At 45.4% G+C, this 17444-nt stretch overlaps 1 protein-coding gene across 1 annotated transcript; it reads right to left on the reverse strand.

Annotated features, from left to right (window-relative positions):
* Positions 1-5294, reverse strand: LOC138926886 (uncharacterized). The gene is made up of 5 exons (XM_070282492.1): positions 3985-5294; positions 2620-3904; positions 2077-2215; positions 1302-1389; positions 1-748 (listed from the first exon to the last, which is right to left on the reverse strand). Exons 1-5 carry the CDS (start codon positions 5292-5294, stop codon positions 1-3), a joined length of 3570 nt encoding a protein of 1189 aa, XP_070138593.1.
* Positions 5295-17444: the final 12150 nt, after the last annotated feature.

The raw sequence follows: 17444 nt of genomic DNA on the forward strand, positions 1-17444 counted from the left end.
TTATTGGACTTCTTCAAGTTTCGGAGTAGGATTGGTGGATATTGGCAATGGACATAGCTTGGACAGGGATCTCTTATAGGTTCCAGAAACGGTTTTCAGTGAGGCGACGCGAACTAGTCCATCTTCTCCAGGATGCAAATCGATTATTCGAGCCATCTTCCATTCGTTTGGGGGGAGCCGGTCATCCTTGATTACAACTAGATCGTCAATTTGCAGATTCGTTCGTTCTTGGCGCCATTTCGGACGTGCTTGTAGATGTGAAAGCCAATCGGCGCTCCATCGATGCCAAAATTGTCTCAGGAGCCGTTGACCGTCGACGAAGCGTGCGTTGATGGACTTGTCTGAAAGAGAAGGTTCCGGAGGTGCCAATAAAGGTCCTCCTATAAGGAAATGCCCGGGAGTAAGTGGGGACAAATCGTTTGGATCTGCTGATAAGGGGCAGAGTGGACGTGAGTTTAAACATGATTCGATTTGGGTGAGCACCGTGGATAGTTCTTCATAGGTCATAGCAGTGAGTTTGAAGGAACAATACAGATGAGTTTTGACGGCCTTTACGTTCGCCTCCCACAGTCCCCCAAAATTAGGACTGTGCGGTGGGTTGAAATGCCATTGGATGCCACGGGCCGTAAGAGTGGGTGCGATGTCCGTGTCGATGGAATTTCGAAACTCCTTTTGCCATATGCGAAGGGAATTGTCTGCGCCGATGAAATTGGTTCCTCCATCGCTGTATAGATGCTTGCACAAACCTCTACGTCCAATAAAGCGTTGAAGAGCCCAAAGGAAGTGTTGAGTAGATAGTCCAGTGACCGCTTCTAGATGTATCGCCTTGGTTGCTAAACATATAAACACTGGATGCACTGAAAGCAGTGGAATCTGGATGCTTTCAAGTAAAAGGCGCCCGTGTAGTCGACGCCAGTGGCTTCAAAAAGGCTGGCTTTGGGCGATGTTTGAAGCATTGGACACATTGTCGTAGAATTCTTTTTACTGCTTGTTTCCCATTGACTATCCAGAATGTGTGGCCAATGGTTGCTAAGGTGAGCTCGGTGCCTCCATGAAGAGTGTTTAGGTGCGCATTTTTTGATTACGAGGTCAGTAAAATGATGCATTTTGGGTATAATGATCGGATTTTTCTGTGCTTGGGACAGTTGTCGAGCGTTCTTCAGTCGTCCTTTGAGTCGCAGAATCCCAAAGTCGTCTAAAAACGGACAAAGAGCGCTGAGGGCACTGTGCCTGGATAGAGATTTCCGTGTCAGGACTCGGCTGATCTCTTGAGAAAAGGCTTCTTTCTGAACCATCCTTACGATTTTATGTAGAGCTTCTCGTAATTCTGGTACTCGAATCGTGCCCACATGACGAAGTTCTTGTGGGTGGCGTAAGTTATGCAGATACCTGTGGATGTAAGCCATAACAAATAAAAATTTGTTATATGATGAGTAAGAGGTTATGATTGAGTCGCCAAGTGAACAAACATGTGCTGTGATGTTGGTTGGTTGTCGCCTTTCTTCGTGATGTTGGTCAGGGGGAGGAGAGTACGTGTTCTTCGGCCACCGATTTTCATCCTGCCGTAGCCACTCGGGACCGAACCACCAGATGTCATGCCTGGCTAGTTGGTGAGGAGTAAGACCCCTTGAAGCGCAATCGGCTGGGTTTTCTCCCGAAGGTACGTGCTGCCATTGGGTTGTAGTACTTAATTCCAAAATCTTGCCAATTCGGTTGGAGACGAAAGTCTTCCAACGGGTGGGATTTCCTTTAATCCAATATAAAACGATTGATGCATCCGTCCAGAAATTAACTGACATGGGAATTCCGGTGGATGAAAACTGCGTTAGTACCCATTTAGCCAGTTGTGCAGCCAACACTGCACCAGAGAGTTCTATTCGAGGGATCGTTAGCGGCTTCGTGGGCGTGACTCGACTCCGTGCGGTCAAGAGGGCGGTGCTCACTCTCCCGGATGGATATTGTATTCGGAGATAAACACAGGCTGCGTAAGCTTGCGAGGAGCCGTCACAAAAGACGTGTAGTTGGTGTGACTGTGGCTCACCGGTCTGGTGACCAAGCCACCGAGGTATTTTCAACTGTTCAATGTTTGGTAAATGATGTTGTAATTCTTCACATCGGGCTTGAAGTATTGGGGGTAACGGGCGTCCCAATCGAGAGCGGGTTCGGTCTTGTCGGATGTCTCGGGTCGCCACTGCCAGATGTCCTTTAGAATACTCTTTGCAGTAGTAGTGACAGGAACTATAAAGCCTAAGGGATCATAGTGGCGAGCGACTACTGAAAGAAAGGAACGTTTAGTAAAGGAGGCAGGAAGGTCAAATCGAACCTTGAAGTTATATAAATCCTCGTGTGGGCTTCAATAAAGTCCCAGAGTTTTAATAGTCTCCTGGAAATTTAATTCTACATGCCTCTTTTGAGCCATGTGCTGGTCAGGAATTCCAGATAAGATCTGTGGATGATTTGATGCCCATTTCCTGAGTTCCATTCCAGCCGATTTTAATTTAGCAATGAGTTGATTTCGTATTTCCAATGCTCCCTGAACAGTATTGTGACCAGTTTGGACGTCGTCGACATATACTTCATTTAATAAGACTGGAGTTCGTGAGCGAGTTGACGGATTACGCGTATGGCTGTATACGGTGCTGATGCAGTCCCAAAGGTGACAGTATTTAGGCTGTACTCGGCTATTTCGTTTTGATCATTCCTCCATAAGATGCGTTGAAATTGAGCATCCTCCTGGTGCATGTCGATACAGCGATACATTCGTTGGATATCTGCTGCAAACACGTAACGATGTAGCCTCCATTTCATGATGACTCCTCCTAAATCGTTTTGTAGCGGTGGGCCGATGCACAATATGTCGTTAAGGGATTTTCCGTTCGAAGGGGTACATGATGCATCGTACACCACCCGAACTTTGGTCATTGTACTGTCCTCCTTTATCACGGCGTGGTGTGGGAGAGTACATGATGAGAAATACTGTTGACCTCTTGGAGTGATCATTTGATGTCGAGTTTCTGCGGTAGTGACTTTGGAGAGTTGCTTAAGAACAAAATATTCCTTAATGGTGGAGTGATATTGTTGTTTAAGTTTGTCGTTTCTGTTTAGCCGACGTTCTAAGAGATGGAATCTATTGAGTGCGATTTGGTGAGACTTTCCGATGACTTGTTCCTTGTCAAATTCAGTTTTTAACGGAAGCCGGACCAGGTATTTTCCATTGGGTTGTCGGATGCAGGTACGCTGGAAATGATCCTCACACCATTGTTCTTCTGCTGTTAAGGTCCTCTCAGAGCTGATTTGATCAAGATCGAAGAAACCCTTTACCAGTGCATCCAGATTAGTCTGATGGCAACGAATGGTTACCACATTTGCCCTTGTTTCATTGCTATGGCCAAACACGATCCAACCCAATTGAGTGAGTTGAGCAATAGGTTGATTTGAAGCTCCTTTCCGTAAATCTGGCAGCAACAAATACGGTATTAGATCTACTCCAAATAACGCGTCGATGCGGCCTGGCCTGGTAAAGGTGGGATCGGCCAAGTGTAATCCCTGAAGATGCTGACAAGTGTCCACGTTGACATTGCTTCTTGGTAAATGAGAGGTTATCGAGTTGAGGACATACGCTGGTTGCACCAGATGGTGAAATTGAGGGTCCGTACATGAGCTTATGGAGAACTCTGTACTAAATCTACAGATGTTCTTTGGGTTATCACCGACCCCGGTGATCTGTGCTGTGACTTGGTGACGTGGAAGTCCCAGCAACTGAGCGGCACGTTCTGTGATTAACGTGCCCTCAGAGCCATGATCGATCAAGGCTCGAATAACGGCAGTTTGTCCGGTGCTGTTATTATGTAGTTGTACTAGAGCAAAATGGATCGAGTTGACTGCGCGGCAGTGGCCATCAGCACTGTAATGGAATCGGGAGGATGAGCAAGATCGGAGCTCTCGCTTGCTGCGTTCTGAATAATCGGTGATGGGCTGGTATACGTCGTGGGGAAGTGAAGCAGGGTATGGTGACGCTGTCCGCATTGTAAACAATTCTTGTTACTGCCACACTGCGACAAGGGATGATGGATGCTGAGGCAATTTAGGCATGCCTTTGTATGGTCAATGATTCGTTTGCGGGCAAAGCAATCCTTAGATAAAAAATCAGGACACCGCCGCAAAATGTGTTGCCCCTTACAGTGTACGCAAGAGATGGGACCGCTGGTTCCAGTCGTGGTGTGGAACGTGCTGCCCTTGTAGAAGCCGGAACCCTTTTGCTTGGGATTTTGGCGTGGATAGTTTGTCGATTTGTTGATCGTAGAGTTGTGCGTGGGCTGTGAACATTTCCGGTTCTCAATGATGTTCATGCTGACGAGGCGATTGTTGAGGAAGGTTTTCAAGTCGAGGAAACTCGGAATGTCGCTGGAGTTTCCCAAGCAATGCTCCCAGGCTTGTACTGTTGTCGTAGGTAATCTAGCGATCAAATGATGGACTATCCATTGCGTGCTAGAATGGATATTAGTTTTGAGACGATTGAACTCGTTGATGCATACGTTGGTTACGTTCAGCATATGTTTGATCTCTGATGAGCTCTCCCTTGAGATAAAGGGTAAGTCGTAGAGGGCGTTCATGTGGTGCATGAATTGTAAACGGGGGTTATCATAACGTTTGATGATGAGATCCCATGCGATTGTGTAGGCGCCATCCGTTAGTTCCATTTGGTGTACATCTTGGTCCTGCTCTTTAGGCAATGCTTGCTTGAGAAAATGGAATCGCTGAATGTTTGACAACGCCTGGTTCTGGTGAATGAGTTGCATAAACAGATCATGGAAAGCTGGCCAATCTGTATACTTTCCGGAAAAGTTAGGTACTGGCAACTTTGGAAGTTGGACTGCCGCACCAGGGCCGAGCATTTTAGGAACAGGTGTCGCTTGTTGCTCGGCGCACGCTGGTAGCTGAGTGGGGAAAAGTGTTTCGGACTCCGTAGAGATTAAACAGAACGCTGTGATAAATTCCTCTTCGAACTGGTCCGCTAAATTATCGACGAAGTAAGGGTGTGTGGGGTAGCCAGCGCTTACGAACTCTTGATGATTCTTGTTGAATTGCTGGCTTATTAAGTTGAGTTTGGAAAGGCGCAGTTGGAAATAGGGCTTAGTTTTCCGAGACGTGCTGTCCTTCTTGAAGTTTACTTGGAGTTGATTGAGCTGACTGTGAAGATCTTTCTGGAGCGCAAACAAGCTGTCGGCGTTGCCACCCTTTGCCATTGTTTCAGATTCTGCACTGGAAGTGCTTGCTGGCTTGGGCTTGCTCATTTTGCGAATGCACTCACACTTACGTACGTATCTTCCAAAGTGAGAGAGCGACAATGGGCAAGCGTTTTCGCGACACGTGCGATGCAAAGTTTGATTCCGTTATTTTGGCTTCCTCTTTGTCAAAGAGAATAAAGGAGTTGAAAAGGAGAATAATGGTTCCGTGTTGAGATTAGGTTTCCATTAACGATTTTGATGGAAATGTTGGAGATGACCATGGATTGTGGAGTCGTGTGTGGATTGATCCCCTCATGGGCCACCAAAAATGTTGTGACAAATGCCGTTCATGGGCGTAATGTCATAGTTGAGCACAGTTCTGCTCGGGGGTTTTGAATCCAAACGACTAGACACAGTTATGCATTGAACTTCATTTTATTTTACTTGCTTAATTTATGTTGATTAGTTTTACAATTATTTGAATGGGTCAGCCTTTATCCCGCGTGGTTTCTTCTTATTCTTCTTATAATAATAACGGGAATATATATATCTTATAATAATATCCGCTCAGCCTATTCTGGAAGGTTGGCGCCACTCTCGTTCGTCTTCTTACTGCGCTCGCATCCTTAATTGGATTTCCCATATTGTTCATAAATCCTCATAAATCCAAATTTCGTATGCGGCCTGAATAAAGTTTATAACGTTGAACTTAATTAACTTCTTCGTTTTATTTTAATGGCATTGAAAATCATCAATGACCAAACAACCTTTATGGGGTCAAAGATTTAAACATCTACACTGACCACCAACCGCTGACCTACGCGGTTTCGGATTCCAATCCGAATACAAAAATCAAAGATGGAAAGAACGCATCGATGCCAGAGTCCATTACATGCCTGGCAAGGTCAACCTAGTTGCGGATGCCCTCTCGAGGCAACAACTCAACGTTGAAGAAGAAGAAGAGGCATTCTCAAGCGCGGCCACAATTCACAGTGAGCTGTCGCTAACCCACACAATCCAATCAACGAACAAGCTCCTCAATTGCTTTCAAAACCAGATAATTCTGGAGAAAGCACGCTCTCCGTCAAAGCGGAGCTTCGTTCTCTTTGGAAACAAGAGACGGCATATTATTGACTTCACTTGCGAGGAGTCATTGCTGGAGGAGCTCGCAGGAGAGAAATGAGAAATGAAATGTAGGAGAAATGCTACACATAGACATCTTCTCTACGGATAAAAAGTATTTCCTTACGTGCATCGACAAATTCTCAAAATTTGCCGTAGTCCAACCGTTCCCTCTAGAACCATAGAGGATCTCAAACTAGCCAATGTCGTATATTGCGACAACGAACCATCGTTGAACTCGCACTCCATCGTGACCATGCTGGAAAACCTTTTCGATGTCTCCAACGGCCAAGTTTAGCGCTTCCACAGCACTTTGGTAGAGCTTGCTAGATGTCTTAAGATCGATAATGGCATCAGCGATACCGTAGAGCTGATACTTCTGGTCACGGCCAGATATAACAACTCTATCCACTCGGTGATCGACAAGAGGCCGGCTGACGTGGTGCAGGCACAATCAGATGAGCCGCAATATGAAATACAAGATAAAATTAAACTCGCCCAAGACAAGCTCCGGGACAGGGAAAACTCTTCCCGCCAAAATAGAGTATTCGAGGTTGGCGAAAAAGTCCCAGTGAAGTCCAGCAGACGCCTAGGCAACAAACTCCCACCGTTATGTGAAGAGAAAACCGTTGAGGCGGACATGGGGACCACAATCCTCATTAAGGGGAGGGTGGTCCACAAAGACAACCTTAGGTAGGCCGAGCGCGACCATCTTATCGCTCGCCTGATAATTTATCTTTTTATTATCTTTTTCCTAGCCACTTGGCATAAGTTTTGCGCCCTTTATTATTTTAATCATGCTTTGGTGGTGGGCTACCCAACTTCAACAAAATTCATAACAATCCAAATTACAGGTTTTCAACTATATCCCTGATTTTCCTTTTGACCACAACATCGGCACGCGTCACGGACTAATCCAAAGCCAAATACATTCCCATCGTTGATGGTCGAATCCTAATATAGGAGGAATTTGCTTTTGTAAAGCACTCAGCAAATCTCTCGGAATAAGGCGCGTCATCGAAGAAACTAATGGGATGACCGTCATGTTCCCGCAATCCCACATGCAGAAACTCCTAGTTGTTGATGTTGCCCACCTACGCGACATGCTCGACTCTTTGAGCATCCATCATAGGGTAGCAAGACGTTTAGACTTCTTAGGGACTGCGCTAAAGGTGGTGGCAGGAACGCCGGACGCAGAAGATTTTGAAAGAATTAAATTTAATGAATTCCAATTAACGAATGCAAACAATAGGCAGGTTAATATTAACAACAAAGTACAAATTCAAATCAATAAAATTTCCGCTACCGTCAACCAACTTCTGAGGTCAGCAAAAAAATCCCAAATTGATACTGGGCACCTATTCGAGATGCTTTTAACTCGAAATAGGATGATAGCAATGGAGCTGCAGGGGTTGATGCTAGCAGTGGCACTTTCCAAAGTTAATATTGTTAGCCCCAGCATCCTAGATCATGCAGACCTGGAAGGTGTGTGGATGGAAGAGCCTACCGAGACCACGATTAGAGATGCTTTGTCCGTATCGTCCGTTAAGATCTTACAGTCCGATAACATATTACATTTTATTATTAAGTTTCCGAAGATAAAAACGGCCTGCAGCAAGATCACCGTTTTCTCATCGTCACATCACCACACCATGCTCAGCCTGGAAAACAACGTCATTGCCGAATGAGACAAAGAGATCCACACCGTGGAAAAGTGCTCCCCGACATCAGGAGCTACATTTTGCCGGCTGGCTCGCAGAAAATCATGCGCCCAAGAGCTTCACGCTGGAGGCACGCCGCATTGCGAGATCCAACAAAGCGATTTACACCACTTACGTTGATGAAGGGATAGTAATTGTAAATGATCGCTCGGCTCACGTGTGTGTGGATAATGGCACCTGTGTCCATATAAAGGGCACATATCTTATCACATTTGAAAAGAGTGCCATTGTCAACGAAACCCGATTGGTCAATCATGACACAGCCCAGAAAGCTGAACTTCAACCGGTTGGACAGCTGGTAGCGCGTGTCTTTCCTGCAGCATTCTTTCTGGTACCGATGGAAGGAGGAGTAGCTTAGCCTTCTCCAGCAGCGCTTCAAATGGCGCGCCTCCGGTCCTGCCTTGGCCCCGAACGATGTGGTGCTAGTAAAGGACGAAAATCTACCTCCGATGAAATGGCCGCTTGCGAGCATAATGGAGCTAAGCCCTGGTCGGGATGGTATCTTTCGAGTGGCGGTGATAAAAACTTCATCTGGAATTACCAAGCGAGCATTGACTAAGCTGTGCCTTTTGTCCCTAAAGGATGAAGTTGGAGTAGAAGGCCCAACTGGGGGGAGAATGTCGGGTCAAGCAGCAAGCAACTAATTTAAACATAATAATTAAGTAGTAACTGATGTTTTGTTGGTCGCAAGCCGACTCTCTTTCGGCCGCTCGGCTTTGCTAATTCGGCGTTTAAGGTTAGCGAGTATCCGCTCAGCCTCTTCTGGAAGGTTGGCGCCACGCTCGTTCGTCTTCTTACTGCGCTCGCATCCTTAATTGGATTTCCCATATTGTTCATAAATCCTCATAAATCCAAATTTCATATGCGGCCTGAATAAAGTTTATAACGTTGAACTTAATTAACTTCTTTGTTTTATTTTAATGGCATTGAAAATCATCAATGACCAAACAACCTTTATGGGGTCAAAGATTTAAACATCTACACTGACCACCAACCGCTGACCTACGCGGTTTCGGATTGCAATCCGAATACAAAAATCAAAGATGGAAAGAACGCATCGATGCCAAAGTCCTGGCAAGCCCAACCTAGTTGCGGATGCCCTCTCGAGGCAACAACTCAACGTTGTAGAAGAAGAAGAGGCATTCTCAAGCGTGGCCACAATTCACAGTTAGCTGTCGCTAACCCACACAATCTAATCAACGAACAAGCCCTTCAATTGCTTTCAAAACCAGATAATTCACCTTTGAGAAGAGTGCCATTGTCAACGAAACCCTATTGGTCAATCATGACACAGCCCAGAAGAGGGCTCCAGGAGTGGCCAGCTCACCTTCCCTGAACGTTACCATGGAACGTAACGTTCTTAGCCTTCCTCACCTTCACCGACTGAGTGAACGTAATCTGGAGCACATCAAAGAGTTCGGGAAGGAGATTAACCACCATCAGTTACATACATCAGTTGGTGTTCATAGCGGAAGCAATATGCTGTGCTTTAATTTGCATCGGCTTGACCTATCGGCGAGTCATTCAGGCCCGAAAAACCGCGTCCCAGCTGAAGGAGATGATTGCCCAAATAGGGTCGGCCGAGGGCGGCCTCATTCTTGAAGGGGGAGTAGTTATCTGAAGTTAACCGATCAGCGGCAATGTCCGATTATTTAAGAGCTCGCTCTGGCCAAACTGCTGACACAACGTCTGGCCGGAAGCCCATGCATAGCGGCAAGCACTGCACATTTGCGTGGCCGCTATGAAATATTTTTTGTTAGCTTTAAGGTTCAGTTTGTGTCAGAGTCTCATTGAATAAAGAGCACTATTAAAACCAATCTCCGGCACAGCCGTTAAACTGTAAATTAATTTTGTTGAATTTTTTTGTATAAAAAAAAATGAGTAGAAAGACAAGAATAGTGAAATATTGTGGCTTACGCCAACAAAAAACTGCAGCCCCATCAACTTTTTAAATTTAATTAATCTTCATTAGTTGGCTGACGGTTTAGCATGAACTTTTTTTTATCTATTATAAAATGTATAAACCATTTTTTTGTAAACCAATTATTGTCCCAATATTGTTTGCATTTCTGTTTTTTGTGAATAAATAAATGAATATTTCTATATAACACAAAAAGTGCGGAATAAAAATTCCTAACCAAAACAAAAAAACGCTGGCAGAAAATTTTAAATTTCAATCGGAAATAATTTATATAATCGGGTGTTGTGACAAATGCCGTTCATGGGCTCAACTAATGTCATAGTTGAGCACAGTTCTGCTCGGGGGTTTTGAATCCAAACGACTAGACACAGTTATGCATTGAACTTCATTTTATTTTACTTGCTTAATTTATGTTGATTAGTTTTACAATTATTTGAATGGGTCAGCCTTTATCCCGCGTGGTTTTCTCTGACCTTCACTACTCCGATCGCTCTATGATTCTTTTTATAATAATAACTTTACTAGGGGAGAGACCAGACAAGGAAAAGCTTTGCAAAGATTACAGAAATCTGGGTGGATTCTAAGCTCGCTGAAGATAGAGCGATGAATCGAAAAGATAAATAACGCCCGTACATGCCGCCCCTGGAATGCTGGGATCAGCATGATATAGCTTCTATTGTATTATTGGACTTCTTCAAGTTTCGGAGTAGGATTGGTGGATATTGGCAATGGACATAGCTTGGACAGGGATCTCTTATAGGTTCCAGAAACGGTTTTCAGTGAGGCGACGCGAACTAGTCCATCTTCTCCAGGATGCAAATCGATTATTCGAGCCATCTTCCATTCGTTTGGGGGGAGCCGGTCATCCTTGATTACAACTAGATCGTCAATTTGCAGATTCGTTCGTTCTTGGCGCCATTTCGGACGTGCTTGTAGATGTGAAAGCCAATCGGCGCTCCATCGATGCCAAAATTGTCTCAGGAGCCGTTGACCGTCGACGAAGCGTGCGTTGATGGACTTGTCTGAAAGAGAAGGTTCCGGAGGTGCCAATAAAGGTCCTCCTATAAGGAAATGCCCGGGAGTAAGTGGGGACAAATCGTTTGGATCTGCTGATAAGGGGCAGAGTGGACGTGAGTTTAAACATGATTCGATTTGGGTGAGCACCGTGGATAGTTCTTCATAGGTCATAGCAGTGAGTTTGAAGGAACAATACAGATGAGTTTTGACGGCCTTTACGTTCGCCTCCCACAGTCCCCCAAAATTAGGACTGTGCGGTGGGTTGAAATGCCATTGGATGCCACGGGCCGTAAGAGTGGGTGCGATGTCCGTGTCGATGGAATTTCGAAACTCCTTTTGCCATATGCGAAGGGAATTGTCTGCGCCGATGAAATTGGTTCCTCCATCGCTGTATAGATGCTTGCACAAACCTCTACGTCCAATAAAGCGTTGAAGAGCCCAAAGGAAGTGTTGAGTAGATAGTCCAGTGACCGCTTCTAGATGTATCGCCTTGGTTGCTAAACATATAAACACTGGATGCACTGAAAGCAGTGGAATCTGGATGCTTTCAAGTAAAAGCCGCCCGTGTAGTCGACGCCAGTGGCTTCAAAGGCTCGACCAGGTGGGTTGACTCGATTTAGTGGCAGATCCCCCATTAACTGTGAGGCAGGCTCTGGGCGATGTTTGAAGCATTGGACATATTGTCGTAGAATTCTTTTTACTGCTTGTTTCCCATTGACTATCCAGAATGTGTGGCGAATGGTTGCTAAGGTGAGCTCGGTGCCTCCATGAAGAGTGTTTAGGTGCGCATTTTTGATTACGAGGTCAGTAAAATGATGCATTTTGGGTATAATGATCGGATTTTTCTGTGCTTGGGACAGTTGTCGAGCGTTCTTCAGTCGTCCTTTGAGTCGCAGAATCCCAAAGTCGTCTAAAAACGGACAAAGAGCGCTGAGGGCACTGTGCCTGGATAGAGATTTCCGTGTCAGGACTGGGCTGATCTCTTGAGAAAAGGCTTCTTTCTGAACCATCCTTACGATTTTATGTAGAGCTTCTCGTAATTCTGGTACTCGAATCGTGCCCACATGACGAAGTTCTTGTGGGTGGCGTAAGTTATGCAGATACCTGTGGATGTAAGCCATAACAAATAAAAATTTGTTATATGATGAGTAAGAGGTTATGATTGAGTCGCCAAGTGAACAAACATGTGCTGTGATGTTGGTTGGTTGTCGCCTTTCTTCGTGATGTTGGTCAGGGGGAGGAGAGTACGTGTTCTTCGGCCACCGATTTTCATCCTGCCGTAGCCACTCGGGACCGAACCACCAGATGTCATGCCTGGCTAGTTGGTGAGGAGTAAGACCCCTTGAAGCGCAATCGGCTGGGTTTTCTCCCGAAGGTACGTGCTGCCATTGGGTTGTAGTACTTAATTCCAAAATCTTGCCAATTCGGTTGGAGACGAAAGTCTTCCAACGGGTGGGATTTCCTTTAATCCAATATAAAACGATTGATGCATCCGTCCAGAAATTAACTGACATGGGAATTCCGGTGGATGAAAACTGCGTTAGTACCCATTTAGCCAGTTGTGCAGCCAACACTGCACCAGAGAGTTCTATTCGAGGGATCGTTAGCGGCTTCGTGGGCGTGACTCGACTCCGTGCGGTCAAGAGGGCGGTGCTCACTCTCCCGGATGGATATTGTATTCGGAGATAAACACAGGCTGCGTAAGCTTGCGAGGAGCCGTCACAAAAGACGTGTAGTTGGTGTGACTGTGGCTCACCGGTCTGGTGACCAAGCCACCGAGGTATTTTCAACTGTTCAATGTTTGGTAAATGATGTTGTAATTCTTCACATCGGGCTTGAAGTATTGGGGGTAACGGGCGTCCCAATCGAGAGCGGGTTCGGTCTTGTCGGATGTCTCGGGTCGCCACTGCCAGATGTCCTTTAGAATACTCTTTGCAGTAGTAGTGACAGGAACTATAAAGCCTAAGGGATCATAGTGGCGAGCGACTACTGAAAGAAAGGAACGTTTAGTAAAGGAGGCAGGAAGGTCAAATCGAACCTTGAAGTTATATAAATCCTCGTGTGGGCTTCAATAAAGTCCCAGAGTTTTAATAGTCTCCTGGAAATTTAATTCTACATGCCTCTTTTGAGCCATGTGCTGGTCAGGAATTCCAGATAAGATCTGTGGATGATTTGATGCCCATTTCCTGAGTTCCATTCCAGCCGATTTTAATTTAGCAATGAGTTGATTTCGTATTTCCAATGCTCCCTGAACAGTATTGTGACCAGTTTGGACGTCGTCGACATATACTTCATTTAATAAGACTGGAGTTCGTGAGCGAGTTGACGGATTACGCGTATGGCTGTATACGGTGCTGATGCAGTCCCAGAGGTGACAGTATTTAGGCTGTACTCGGCTATTTCGTTTTGATCATTCCTCCATAAGATGCGTTGAAATTGAGCATCCTCCTGGTGCATGTCGATACAGCGATACATTCGTTGGATATCTGCTGCAAACACGTAACGATGTAGCCTCCATTTCATGATGACTCCTCCTAAATCGTTTTGTAGCGGTGGGCCGATGCACAATATGTCGTTAAGGGATTTTCCGTTCGAAGGGGTACATGATGCATCGTACACCACCCGAACTTTGGTCGTTGTACTGTCCTCCTTTATCACGGCGTGGTGTGGGAGAGTACATGATGAGAAATACTGTTGACCTCTTGGAGTGATCATTTGATGTCGAGTTTCTGCGGTAGTGACTTTGGAGAGTTGCTTAAGAACAAAATATTCCTTAATGGTGGAGTGATATTGTTGTTTAAGTTTGTCGTTTCTGTTTAGCCGACGTTCTAAGAGATGGAATCTATTGAGTGCGATTTGGTGAGACTTTCCGATGACTTGTTCCTTGTCAAATTCAGTTTTTAACGGAAGCCGGACCAGGTATTTTCCATTGGGTTGTCGGATGCAGGTACGCTGGAAATGATCCTCACACCATTGTTCTTCTGCTGTTAAGGTCCTCTCAGAGCTGATTTGATCAAGATCGAAGAAACCCTTTACCAGTGCATCCAGATTAGTCTGATGGCAACGAATGGTTACCACATTTGCCCTTGTTTCATTGCTATGGCCAAACACGATCCAACCCAATTGAGTGAGTTGAGCAATAGGTTGATTTGAAGCTCCTTTCCGTAAATCTGGCAGCAACAAATACGGTATTAGATCTACTCCAAATAACGCGTCGATGCGGCCTGGCCTGGTAAAGGTGGGATCGGCCAAGTGTAATCCCTGAAGATGCTGACAAGTGTCCACGTTGACATTGCTTCTTGGTAAATGAGAGGTTATCGAGTTGAGGACATACGCTGGTTGCACCAGATGGTGAAATTGAGGGTCCGTACATGAGCTTATGGAGAACTCTGTACTAAATCTACAGATGTTCTTTGGGTTATCACCGACCCCGGTGATCTGTGCTGTGACTTGGTGACGTGGAAGTCCCAGCAACTGAGCGGCACGTTCTGTGATTAACGTGCCCTCAGAGCCATGATCGATCAAGGCTCGAATAACGGCAGTTTGTCCGGTGCTGTTATTATGTAGTTGTACTAGAGCAAAATGGATCGAGTTGACTGCGCGGCAGTGGCCATCAGCACTGTAATGGAATCGGGAGGATGAGCAAGATCGGAGCTCTCGCTTGCTGCGTTCTGAATAATCGGTGATGGGCTGGTATACGTCGTGGGGAAGTGAAGCAGGGTATGGTGACGCTGTCCGCATTGTAAACAATTCTTGTTACTGCCACACTGCGACAAGGGATGATGGATGCTGAGGCAATTTAGGCATGCCTTTGTATGGTCAATGATTCGTTTGCGGGCAAAGCAATCCTTAAATAAAAAATCAGGACACCGCCGCAAAATGTGTTGCCCCTTACAGTGTACGCAAGAGATGGGACCGCTGGTTCCAGTCGTGGTGTGGAACGTGCTGCCCTTGTAGAAGCCGGAACCCTTTTGCTTGGGATTTTGGCGTGGATAGTTTGTCGATTTGTTGATCGTAGAGTTGTGCGTGGGCTGTGAACATTTCCGGTTCTCAATGATGTTCATGCTGACGAGGCGATTGTTGAGGAAGGTTTTCAAGTCGAGGAAACTCGGAATGTCGCTGGAGTTTCCCAAGCAATGCTCCCAGGCTTGTACTGTTGTCGTAGGTAATCTAGCGATCAAATGATGGACTATCCATTGCGTGCTAGAATGGATATTCGTTTTGAGACGATTGAACTCGTTAATGCATACGTTGGTTACGTTCAGCACATGTTTTTTATATCTGATGAGCTTTCCCTTGAGATAAAGGGTAAGTGGTACAGGGCGTTCATGTGGTGCATGAATTGTAAACGGGGGTTATCATAGCGTTTTGATGATGAGATCCCATGCGATTGTGTAGGCACCATCCGTTAGTTCCATTTGGTGTACATCTTGGTCCTGCTCTTTAGGCAGTGCTTGCTTGAGGAAATGGAATCGCTGAATATTTGACAACGCCTGGTTCTGGTGAATGAGTTGCATAAACAGATCATGGAAAGCTGGCCAATCTGTATACTTTCCGGAAAAGTTAGGTACTGGCAACTTTGGAAGTTGGACTGCCGCACCAGGGCCGAGCATTTTAGGAACAGGTGTCGCTTGTTGCTCGGCGCACGCTGGTAGCTGAGTGGGGAAAAGTGTTTCGGACTCCGTAGAGATTAAACAGAACGCTGTGATAAATTCCTCTTCGAACTGGTCCGCTAAATTATCGTCGAAGTAAGGGTGTGTGGGGTAGCCAGCGCTTACAAACTCTTGATGATTCTTGTTGAATTGCTGGCTTATTAAGTTGAGTTTGGAAAGGCGCAGTTGGAAATAGGGCTTAGTTTTCCGAGACGTGCTGTCCTTCTTGAAGTTTACTTGGAGTTGATTGAGCTGACTGTGAAGATCTTTCTGGAGCGCAAACAAGCTGTCGGCGTTGCCACCCTTTGCCATTGTTTCAGACTCTGCACTGGAAGTGCTTGCTGGCTTGGGCTTGCTCATTTTGGGTATGCACTCACACTCACGTACGTATCTTCCAAAGTGAGAGAGCGACAATGGGCAAGCGTTTTCGCGACACGTGCGATGCAAAGTTTGATTCCGTTATTTTGGCTTCCTCTTTGTCAAAGAGAATAAAGGAGTTGAAAAGGAGAATAATGGTTCCGTGTTGAGATTAGGTTTCCATTAACGATTTTGATGGAAATGTTGGAGATGACCATGGATTGTGGAGTCGTGTGTGGATTGATCCCCTCATGGGCCACCAAAAATGTTGTGACAAATGCCGTTCATGGGCGTAATGTCATAGTTGAGCACAGTTCTGCTCGGGGGTTTTGAATCCAAACGACTAGACACAGTTATGCATTGAACTTCATTTTATTTTACTTGCTTAATTTATGTTGATTAGTTTCACAATTATTTGAATGGGTCAGCCTTTATCCCGCGTGGTTTCTTCTTATTCTTCTTATAATAATAACGGGAATATATATATCTTATAATAATATCCGCTCAGCCTATTCTGGAAGGTTGGCGCCACTCTCGTTCGTCTTCTTACTGCGCTGGCATCCTTAATTGGATTTCCCATATTGTTCATAAATCCTCATAAATTCAAATTTCATATGCGGCCTGAATAAAGTTTATAACGTTGAACTTAATTAACTTCTTCGTTTTATTTTAATGGCATTGAAAATCATCAATGACCAAACAACCTTTATGGGGTCAAAAATTTAAACATCTACACTGACCACCAACCGCTGACCTACGCGGTTTCGGATTCCAATCCGAGTACAAAAATCAAAGATGGAAAGAACGCATCGATGCCAAAGTCCATTACATGCCTGGCAAGGTCAACCTAGTTGCGGATGCCCTCTCGAGGCAACAACTCAACGTTGTAGAAGAAGAAGAGGCATTCTCAAGCGCGGCCACAATTCACAGTGAGCTGTCGCTAACCCACACAATCCAATCAACGAACAAGCTCCTCAATTGCTTTCAAAACCAGATAATTCTGGAGAAAGCACGCTCTCCGTCAAAGCGGAGCTTCGTTCTCTTTGGAAACAAGAGACGGCATATTATTGACTTCACTTGCGAGGAGTCATTGCTGGAGGAGCTCGCAGGAGAGAAATGAGAAATGAAATGTAGGAGAAATGCTACACATAGACATCTTCTCTACGGATAAAAAGTATTTCCTTACGTGCATCGACAAATTCTCCAAATTTGCCGTAGTCCAACCGTTCCCTCTAGAACCATAGAGGATCTCAAACTAGCCAATGTCGTATATTGCGACAACGAACCATCGTTGAACTCGCACTCCATCGTGACCATGCTGGAAAACCATTTCGATGTCTCCAACGGCCAAGTTTAGCGCTTCCACAGCACTTTGGTAGAGCTTGCTAGATGTCTTAAGATCGATAATGGCATCAGCGATACCGTA

Source organism: Drosophila bipectinata, chromosome 4 (assembly GCF_030179905.1).
Source record: "Drosophila bipectinata strain 14024-0381.07 chromosome 4, DbipHiC1v2, whole genome shotgun sequence".
In the NCBI taxonomy this organism is placed as follows: Eukaryota; Metazoa; Arthropoda; class Insecta; order Diptera; family Drosophilidae; genus Drosophila; species Drosophila bipectinata.

Bases quoted from the DNA above. Each gene is read 5' to 3' on its own strand.
- LOC138926886 (XM_070282492.1), bottom strand. From the start codon at position 5,294: ATGAGCAAGCCCAAGCCAGCAAGCACTTCCAGTGCAGAATCTGAAACA. The intron at 1,390-2,076 runs GTTGAAAATACC...TTACATCCACAG, and splicing joins CATTTACCAAACATTGAACA to GTATCTGCATAACTTACGCC. The intron at 749-1,301 runs GTAAGGATGGTT...TATTGGACGTAG, and splicing joins GAGAAGCTCTACATAAAATC to AGGTTTGTGCAAGCATCTAT.